Source organism: Monodelphis domestica, chromosome 2 (assembly GCF_027887165.1).
Source record: "Monodelphis domestica isolate mMonDom1 chromosome 2, mMonDom1.pri, whole genome shotgun sequence".
Lineage (NCBI taxonomy): Eukaryota > Metazoa > Chordata > Mammalia > Didelphimorphia > Didelphidae > Monodelphis > Monodelphis domestica.
The window spans coordinates 255539635-255550752 of NC_077228.1; the positions used below are offsets into that span (position 1 = coordinate 255539635).

Genomic DNA, 11118 nt, shown 5'->3' on the forward strand with positions numbered 1-11118 from the left:
TTGTTTAAATGGGAATAGCCTTAACCAAATGTTCCAAGGTAGAGTCTGAGAAGTTTTAAGATTCACATCAGTGATGTAAGGTCTAGGGTGTGTGTGTGTGGGGAGTCCCTACCACTACAGCTAGAGGTTCAGTGACCTGCTCATTTCTTTCTCTGGAGAAGACAGTGGGTGGCAGTGAGGGTGTCTTCCCCACCCTCTCTATGAAAGTGGTTACTGGAAAACAGTCTCAGTTTTAGTCATTAATTCATGAGCTACATAGAGGTATTAATGGTTTGGTTGGATTCAGACTGGAAAGGACATTCCAAAAGTTATTACAGGAGAATCTGTTAGCTGTGCTTTGACATTTATTACCAGAGACTTATAGTATATGTGAACAAGATTCAGAAACCATCAGCTCAAGCAGTGAAATCTATAGGGAGCAATAAGGAAGGAGAGACAGAGAAAATAACCCAGGGCAGAAGGAGCTGTTCCATTCAGGGTCCTATGTGATTGATATCTGTTGGATAGAAATGCTGTTCTCTGGGTATCAGCCAAGTGAGACCACCATCCAGTCAAAGACCTGGTAGTGATTGTTCCTCTGACTAGATTTGAGTGGAATTTGTATAGAGTTGCTTCTGCCTTCCTAAATAGCCCCTATCTATTGAGAGCATAGTGTCCTGAGAGGGGTTCCACTGAGAAAATGGAGGCAGAATACAGCAAATGGGAAAGAAAACACTCACACATGGAAGTTCAGGACTGCATGATTTAATCCACACACCACTCTACCCAGCAGCAGAAGATATAGTTCTGCCCATGAGAACTCAAACCTCGCTAAGGTGAGAAATCAAAAACAAAACAAAAATGGATCCTGGGAATTGTTTTCTTCTTATGATTCTAAGAACTGTTTTTTCCTTTGGCAACAAACAGATGGACATCTGGTGCAAAGACCTTGGATACCTCAGCCTCCTTATCTCAAATGTGCTCTTCTTTGAATTTGCTCCCCTTCCCTGATCTTTCTCAAGAATGCCAAAGAGAGGGGAACATGTCAAAGAGGAATTAACCCTTTTGAGTTTGCTACACCTATCTGCACATTGGTAGACCCTATCTCCAGATACACATTCAAACAAGAAGCAGAGTAAGGAATAGTCTTTTATTGGATACACAGGGAAAGCCAAAAATCATGGTGGTTCAGGAAGCCAGCTAATAACTTTTCTTGGCAAATTAAAACTATATCAGAAGTCAAAATTACAAGATGGATCCAAGTAACAAAATGGAGTCTAAGAAATATTAAATGATCACACAGCAGTGCCTGTTTTCACTACCCCAATACTTCATTTTGAGATACTAAATGCTATTTAGCCTAGCAATCTACCAGATTTGACTCTGACTATTCTTAACATCTTGGTAGTTCAAGGAAATTAATCAGTGGCAAGATTTAAACATACCAACCAGACATTGGAGAAGTCTGAAAGTCTGAAAGCCTTCATTTGCAGAGATAGAAATTAAGAATGATGTAGCAATGACAGTATGACCAAATAGGCCTTCTTATTAGCACTTTGTCAAGAACTATTGGTTGGTTGCTTGTGTTTCCTTGTTATATTTAGTTAGTTTAAGTATGTATGTAATGATTGGACTGAGGATATTCTGTGGCTAATTTCAGAGGAAGATCCAGAGCAATAATATACTGAAAGAAGAATTTGGAAAAGTGAATTTCAGTCTTTGATTTCAGTTATGCTGAAATTACTCAGTTATACAATGATGAATTATCGTTTAACTTGAATTTGCTTAGCTATTGAATGTGGGCAAAAAACTACACTGTGGTGTTGTATATTATTAGTATTGCAATAAACAAATGTGATAAAGTGCAATAGAATCCCCTGTTCTTGGTTCTTTTTATTTTTAATAACTACTTGGACTTAAAATTTCAAGGAACACTTAATTTTGAAAAACTGTTGTGCAACACTGAGCTAAATGAAAAGATTCTCAGAGAATCTTATCTTTCAGAAGTAAAAATTCTTTAGCATAGTTTTAGAAAAATCATAATTTGAATATCTTTGATTTTCTATGCTCTTCATATTTCCCTTCCTAAGTCCACAACTGGGCAATTGTTCTCTTGTAGGAATATTTGCTAGAAATGAAAAGGTAATTATAGCTTCATACATATTAATAGTATTGGTTGATTTCTTATCTTCTGAAAATCAATTTTTTTTAAGGAGACTAAGTTGTGGGAAAGATGTAGATCTGCTGTGAGAGAAGATTACTAAAAACTACTACTGGCACAAATGAAATCACAGGGCTTGTTAAAAAAAATCTGACTAGATTTAGTTTATTCCAAGTTTTAGCATTCTTAATACTTTCTACTGGATCATACCTAACTTTTGTATTCCTATTTCCTGTTCTTCTATTTATTTAAATTTAAGAAATTTCTTATTAGCTTCATTGGGCAACTTGGTGGTTGTCCTTTGTACTCAAAGATGACCAAAATGGCATCACTATGTTGGGGTCAATGTACAGTCGATCTAGCTGTGACTGATCAGATGACGAGCTTGAAAGGCTCTACCACAGGTCAAAATAGCCTTAATGAATATTTGGGATGGAGATATCTAAGTGTGTGTATTTCATGTTTCTTTTTGATCTACTGCAATTCTGCTTTGCTTATAGAGCACAGTGCCTTCTTTGATGTGGGCATGCCATATTATCTCTCATAATCAGTACCAAAGTTCTTCAGGGAGATCTTAAAAGCATCCTTATATCTTTCTTTTGACCTCTGTCTGAGCACTTGACTTGTGGGGGTTCTCCCTAAAATAGTCTTTTAGGAAAATGTGTGTTTGGCATTCAAACAACATGGCCAGTCCATTAGAGGTGCACCTTTTTGTCTTCAGAATTTGATTTTTGAGTGCTTCACATTCTTCATAAGTCCCTTATAGAATCCCATTTTGTTTTTTTGGTTGTGTTTATTAAACACCTTTCAGGAGGATAAAATTGAAAAATAAGATAGCTCTTGATCTCAAAAGAGCTAACCTACTGGGTGAAGCAATACATATAGAAGGTTTTAGCAATAAGTCAACTAGGTTCCATGGTTCTTAGGATACAGCAGCAAAGCAGATATTAATACCTGCAAAGTCTATTTCTATTTTCTACATTTTCCCTGTATCTGATGTTGAACCATTTGAAAGTGCCAAGGACTTTGATGACAAGAACCTCCTTTACCTGGAAGCATATTTGCCAGTTTGTTTTTCCATAGGAATTGCTTCTTAGGATTAAATGAGATACTAATGAAGTGCCTAACACATTGTCTGACAAATAGTAGTTGCTTAAGGAGGTATTGCTATTCTCAGGGCTCTTGAGTTCAAAGTCCAGGGCTCTCTCTGTCAACTGAGATGTTATAACATTGACCCAGTTATGAGATGCTAAGTAATTAGTTTTTCAGTCACAACTCTTCATTACCCAATCTGGTGTTTTCTTCACAAAGATACTGTAATAATTTGTCATTTCCTTCTCCAGCTCATTTTTCAGATAAGAAAACTAAAGCCAATAGGGTTAAGTGACTTGCTCAAGGGTCACTTAGCTTTAAGTGTCTGAGATCAGATTTGAACTCAAGAAGATGAGTCTTTCTGGCTCCAAGCCTGGCATGCTCTTCATTTCCCCCTAGCTTTCCCTACTGCAGTGGGCAAGTAGCCTGCCTCATTCAATCTGTGCTCTTCCCACCCATTTACAACTGTCAGTTTAGCTGAATTGACTGGATCACTTAATTCTCACCTTTTTTTTGGTATTTATTTTAAAATTTACTTTTTTTCTTCATTATCAACCATTCAAATGTCAGTGAATACAAACATTTCCTCTTACAGAAAAGAAAAAGAAAACTGTAATAAGAAACTTGGACTCATCATTCCATACACTCTTTTTGTTTTGTATATTTCAAATTTACATGGTACTTCCAACATTGCCCTGCTTGCCAGTGTCCTCTTCTGAATTTCTTTCTGCTCTCGTGAATGTGTTTGTGTGTCTGTGTATTCTTTTAAAATTTATTTTATTTTATTTTATTTTTTTGGTTACAATACTCACTTTATTTCCCTCCCTCCCTTCCACCCACCCCTCCCGCAACCAACGCGCAATTTCATTGGGTATTACTTGTGTCCTTGATCAGAACCTATTTCCATGTTGTTGTTTACACTAGGATGTTCATTTAGAGTCTGCATCCCCAACCATATCCCTTCGACCCATGTATTCAAGCAGTTGTTTTTCTTCAGTGTTTTTACTCCCACAGTGTTTCCTCTGGATGTGAATAGTGGTTTTTCTCGTAGGTTCCTCTGAGTTGTTCATGGTCATTGCATTGCCACAAATGGATAAGTCCGTTATATTCAGTTGTACCACAGTGTATCAGTCTCTGTGTATACAATGTTTTCCTGGTTCTGCCCATCTCACTCGGCATCAATTCCTGGAGGTTGTTCCAGTCCCCATGGAATTCCTCCACTTTATTATTCCTTTGAATACGATAGTATTCCATCACCAACATATACCACAATTTGTTGAGCCACTCCCCAATTGAAAGGCATCCCCTCATTTTCCAATTTTTTGCCACCACAAAGAGCGCAGCTATGAATATTCTTGTACAAATCTTTTTCCTTATTATCTCTTTGGGGTACAAACCCAGCAGTGCTATATAGGGATGGATCAAAGGGCAGACAGTCTTTTATCGCCTTTTGGACATAGTTCCAAATTGCCCTCCAGAATGGTTGGATCAATTCACAACTCCACCAGCCATGTATTAATGTCCCAACTTTGCCACACCCCCTCCAGCAATCATTACTTTCCTTTGCTATCATGTTAGCCAATCTGCTAGGTGTGAGGTGATACCTCAGAGTTGTTTTGATTTGCATTTCTCTGATTATAAGAGATTTAGAACACTTTTTCATGTGCTTATTAATAGTTTTGATTTCTTTAACTGAAAAATTGCCTATTCATGTTCCCTGCCCATTTTTCAATTGGAGAATGGCTTGATTTTTTGTACAACTGGTTTAGCTCTTTATAAATTTGAGTAATTAGACCTTTGTCAGAGGTTTTTGAAATGAAGATTGTTTCCCAATTTGTTGCTTCCCTTCTACTTTTGAATGTATTAGTTTTGTTTGTACAAAAACTTTTTAATTTGATGTAATCAAAATTATTGATTTTACATTTTGTGGTTTTTTCTAGCTCTTGCTTGGTTTTAAAGTCTTTCCTTTCCCAAAGATCTGACAAATATACTATTCTGTGTTCACCTAATTTGCTTATAGTTTCCTTCTTTATATTCAGGTCATTCACCCATTCTGAGTTTATCTTGGTGTAGAGTGTGAGATGTTAATCCAAAACTAATCTCTCCCATACTGTCTTCCAATTTTCCCAGCAGTTTTTATCAAATAGTGGGTTTTTGGTCCCTAAAACTGGGATCTTTGGGTTTATCATAGACTATCTTGCTTAGGTCATTTACCCCAAGTCAATTCCACTGATCTTCTTTTCTGTCTCTTAGCCAGTACCAAATTGCTTTGATAACCACTGCTTTATAGTATAGTTTGAGATCTGGGACTGCAAGTCCTCCTTCCTTTGCATTTTTTTTTCATGATTTCCCTGGATATCCTTGATCTTTTGTTCTTCCAAATGAACTTTGTTATGTTTTTTTCCTAATTCAGTAAAAAAGTTTTTTGGTAGTTCAATGGGTATGGCACTAAATAAGTAGATTAATTTGGGTAGGTTTGTCATTTTTATTATGTTAGCTCGTCTCACCCATGAGCAATCAATGTTTTTCCAATTGTTTAGATCTAGTTTTAATTGTGTGAAGAGTGTTTTGTAGTTGTATTCATATAGTTCCTGTGTTTGTCTCGGCAGATAGATTCCCAAGTATTTTATTTTGTCTAGGGTGATTTTAAATGGGATTTCTCTTTCTAATTCTTGCTACTGAAATGGGTTGGAGATATATAGAAATGCTGATGACTTATGCGGGTTTATTTTGTATCCTACAACTTTGCTAAAATTGTTGATTGTTTCAACTAGCTTTTTAGTTAATTCTCTAGGATTCTTTAAGTAGACCATCATGTCATCCACAAAGAGTGATAGCTTGATCTCCTCATTGCCAATTTTAATACCTTCAATTTCTTTTTCTTTTCTAATTGCTACTGCTAGTGTTTCTAGTACAATGTTAAATAATAGAGGTGATAATGGGCATCCTTGTTTTACTCCTGATCTTATTGGGAAGGTTTCTAGTTTATCCGCATTGCAGATGATGTTTGCTGATGGTTTTAGGCATATACTGTTTATTATTTTTAGGAAAGATCCTTCTATTCCTATACTTTCTGGTGTTTTCAATAGGAATGGGTGTTGTATTTTATCAAAGGCTTTTTCTGCATCTATTGAGATAATCATGTGATTTTTGTTGGTTTGCTTGTTAATATGGTCAAGTATGTGGATGGTTTTCCTAATATTGAACCATCCTTGCATTCCTGGTAAAAATCCTACCTGATCATAGTGAATAATTCTCATGATCACTTGCTGGAGTCTTTTTGTTAATATCCTATTTAAGATTTTTGCATCTATATTCATTAGGGAGATTGGTCTATAGTTTTCTTTCTCTGTTTTTGACCTGCCTGGCTTTGGGGATCAGTACCGTATTTGTGTCATAAAAGGAATTTGGTAGAATTCCTTCTTTGCGTATTATGTCAAATAGTTTGTGTAATATTGGGATTAGCTGTTCTTTGAATGTTTGATAGAATTCATTTGTGAATCCATCTGGACCTGGGGATTTTTTCTTAGGGAGTTCTTTGATGGCTTGTTCAATTTCTTTTTCTGGTGTGGGGTTGTTTAGGTAATCTAGTTCTAGGCAGTTTATATTTTTGTAAGTAATCATCCATATCACGTAGATTGCCATATTTGTTGCCATATAATTGGGCATAATGTTTTTTAATGATTGCCTTAATTTCCTCTTCATTAGAGGTAAGGTTTCCCTTTTCATCTTGGATACTGTCAATTTGGTTTTCTTCTTTACTTTTTTTAATTAGACTGACGACCAGTACTTTGTCTGTTTTATTTGTTTTTTCAAAGTACCAGTTTCTAGTCTTATTTATTAAATCAATAGTTCTTTGACTTTCAGTTTTATTAATTTCTCTTTTAATTTTTAGGATCTCCAATTTAGTCTTCATTTGAGGATTTTTAATTTGTTCACTTTCTAGTTTTTTAATTTGCATGCCCAATTCATTGACCTCTGCTCTCCCTAATTTGTTAATATATGAACTCAAGGATATAAATTTCCCCCTGAGTACTGCTTTGGCTGCATCCCATACGTTTTGAAAGGATGTCTCATCATTGTCATTTTCTTCAATGAAATTATTAATTGTTCCTATGATTTGTTCTTTGACTAACTTGTTTTGGAGAATTGTACTGTTTAATTTCCAATTAATTTTTCATTTACCTCTCCATGTACCCTTACTAATTATTATTTTCATTGCATTGTGATCTGAGAAGGTTACATTTATTATTTCTGCTCTTTTGCACTTGTTTGCAATGTTTTTATGCCCTAATACATGGTCAATCTTTGTGAATGTACCATGTGCTGCTGAAATTAAGGTGTATTCCTTTTTGTCTCTATTTTTCTCCACATATCTACTAACTCTAATTTTTCTAAGATTTCATTCACTTCTCTTACCTCTTTCTTATTTATTTTTTGGTTTGATTTATCTAGTTCGGATAGAAGATGGTTCAGGTCTCCCACTAGTATAGTTTTTCTATCTATTTCATCCTTGAGCTCCACTAGTTTTTGCATACATGTTGAGTACTGATATTTCCTCATTGTCTATACTGCCTTTTATCAGGATGTAATTACCTTCCCTATCTCTTTTAACTAGATTTATTTTTACTTTGGCTTTGTCAGATATCATGATTGTGACTCCTGCCTTCTTTTTATCAGTTGATGCCCATCCTCTTACTTTCACCTTATGCATATCTACCTTCCTCAAGTGTGTTTCTACTTCTTAACTTTCTGAACATAATCTGATCATTATATATGCTTAATAATCCAGTCCATCTCTTCCATTCCTTTTCTTCCCTCTTATTTCCATCTCCCTAAATTGCAGGTCTGTATTTGAATTGTCAGAATCCATTCATACATATTTTTTTAACTTTGTAATACCATTTTATTAGTTTCTTTTTTATGAGACTTGTATTTTTACTTTTTTTCAGACTGGGATACTAGGTCTGAGAGCAGAGAGTCAACCTCAGTGCAGGAAATCTCTGAAGAAGAATCATCACAAGGGGTGATTGTGGGAAGAGTCACAGAGGATGATGTTTCTAACTTGGAAGAATGTGAGGACTGGTTAGAGAGGCAGCAGGAAAATGAGAGACATTTGAGGCAAGTGACAATTGCCCAAAGGAAAAACCTTACTAAGGAGAGAGACTCTGAATGTAATACATACTGGAAAAATTTTAATCAGAGGTCAGTTATTGTTAATCAAGAGAAAATTCCTACCGGAGAGAACTTGGGTAACTTTGAAAGAAAGACTTTCAAACAAAACTCAAACCTAATGAAAAATCAGAGAATCTACAAAGAGAAAAAACCTTGTAAGTGTAATGAATGTGGAGAATCCTTCAGTTATCATTCAGTGCTTATTCGACATCAAAGAATTCATACTGGAGAGAAACCATATATGTGTAATAATTGTGGGAAAGCCTTCAGCCACAAAGCTAACCTCAAAAAACATTTGAAAACTCATACTAGGGCAAGACTCTATACATGCAATGCATGTGGAAAAACCTTTACTGAGAGCTTAGCTTTTTCTGAACATCAGAAAACACATATTGGAGAGAGACCTTATGAATGTAATGAATGTGGGAAGGCCTTCAGTCGGACTTCACACCTTATTCAGCATAAGATGATTCATACTGGGGAGAAGCCCTATCAATGTAATGAATGTGACAAAGCCTTCATCCACTCTTCAGCTCTTATTAAGCATCAGAGAACTCATACTGGAGAGAAACCCTATACATGTAATGAATGTGGGAAAGCATTCAGTCACTGCTCATCCCTTACTAAACATCAGAGAGTTCATACTGGGGAGAAACCCTATGAATGTAATGAATGTGGGAAAACCTTTAGTCAGAGTACACACCTTGTTCAACATCAGAGAATTCATACTGGCGAGAAACCTTATGAATGCAATGAATGTGGGAAAACCTTCAGCAGAAGCTCAAACTTTGCTAAACATCAGAGAATTCATAGTGGAAAGAAACCCTATGAGTGTAATGAATGTGGCAAAGCCTTCATTCATTCATCAGCCCTTATTCAGCATCAGAAAACTCACACTGGAGAAAAACCCTATAAATGTAATGAGTGTGTGAAAACTTTCAAGTGTAGTTCCTCTCTCCTTAGGCATCAAAGGCTCCATACAGGGGAGTAGGCCCCAAAAAAGAATAAATGTAGGGAAACCTGAATATTGCCTGGGACATAGCAGATGCTCAATAAATGCTTGTGGGATTGAACTTGTTATTTTGTCAAATATTTTTACAATTGAGGAAGCAGATCCATAAAAGATTGTAAGTTTTTTGAGGCTGAACTTTATATACTTGTGACTTTATTTGTACAGCACATTGTCCAGGCCATGGGCATTTATCATTTAATAAATATTTGTTAATTCATTAATTGTGATAATCATAGAAGCACCTGCATTCTCAGGAACTACATATTAAAGAAAGCCCTGCAATTAAATTGGAAGTAACAGTCCAATTCAAGCATCATTTACTTTTTGAAGAATGGTTATAGCTGGGCAAAGCAACCAAAAATACAGTATTTACATTCCTCTCTTCCCCACCCCCAAATCTGTAGAAAACAACGAATCTAGCAGTTTTTCTTCCCTGGGGTATTGAAGCTATGAGAGTGACCATACCAAGAACATAGGAAAAATCTTTTTGTAATGTCTTATGTACCATCACAACCCCCATCCCTCCACTAACAAGCCCTGGAAAAGTGATAGCACCTAAAGCCCTGATCAAGTTTTCTACTATTTTTGCTTGTTTTCCCTTTTTAAGTGGCCATTTCATTATTATACTTTTAGATTATTCTTCAAAACCTGCACTTCTGTGATTATCTCCAATTTTGGAGAGAGAAACTAGATCAAAGGAAAGGCTCTGAAGAGAGTTTGAAGAGTTTAGGGAGGCAGTGTGAACCAAATTTACTTTTTTGGACCTATAGAATATGTGGCAGAAACTTGAAATCAAAGCCCATGTCCAAGGAAATCAGCCCAAGAAAGCTTTGACCTAGATGGGAATGAAGAGCTCCCTATCCTGTATCCTGGTTACCTTAGTTGAAAAGTCCTAGGCCAATACTAGTGTGGAAGTAACCACAAATCTTTCTAACTGTAGGAAAACAATTCATGAGCTGAATAGTGTCTCAGTCTTCTCAAAAGTCACATTCACTTCCCTTTAGCCTTGTACCAACCTATTTGTTTCACCAATCTGCCCCACTCTTGAATTTACTCGTCAATTTTTTTTACCAATTGTTACACTTTTCTTACCTTGTCTTTGTCAGCTACTTTAAGTCTTAAAAACAAACAAACAAAAAACCTGTTCCCTTCTTAGAATCAAATTTGAGTATCCTTTCCAAGGTGGAAAAGAGGAATGGGCATGGCAATGGGGCTTAAGTGATTTGCCTAGGGTCACATAGCTAAGAAGTATCAGGTCAGATTTCAACCCAAGATCTCCTGTCTCCATGACATTCTTATCTACCTAACTCTGTTACCTTGTTATATCTTTCTGTTGTTTACTTCTTCAGCTTCTTTATTCTCTACTTCTCTTAATTCCTTTATATCTTCCTTAATTGTCCTTGATACTGCCATTTCCACCCAGAATTAGAATTTGGACAAGCTCTGGGCCTGAAAATTATTCTCCCGTTTCCCCAAATTTATGCTCCCTAAATTTAACCTCTGGCTTAATTTATTGGACCCTCTAATTCTCCTACACTTTTAATGACCTCAAGATCTCTCTTCTCTCAATTCTCCCATAGAGATTATAGGGTAAGTCAAAGAATATCAAAAGTTAGGCAACCAGGATGGTAAAAATCCTTGTGTCCATGTTATAAAAAAAAATTTTTAAACATTATTTTATTTGGTCATTTCCAAACAT

At 35.9% G+C, this 11118-nt stretch overlaps 1 protein-coding gene across 7 annotated transcripts in view; it reads left to right on the forward strand.

Moving 5' to 3' along the window:
* Nucleotides 1-9640, forward strand: part of LOC100618250 (zinc finger protein 286A) — a 73636-nt gene extending 63996 nt beyond the window's left edge. For all 7 annotated transcript variants that reach the window (XM_007483090.3, XM_007483089.3, XM_056814271.1 and 4 more), the window contains one exon: nt 8185-9640. In XM_007483090.3, coding sequence (XP_007483152.1) covers nt 8185-9398 — 1214 coding nt within the window. In that variant the 3' untranslated portion in view covers nt 9399-9640. The remainder of the gene's footprint in view (nt 1-8184) is intronic.
* Nucleotides 9641-11118: the final 1478 nt, after the last annotated feature.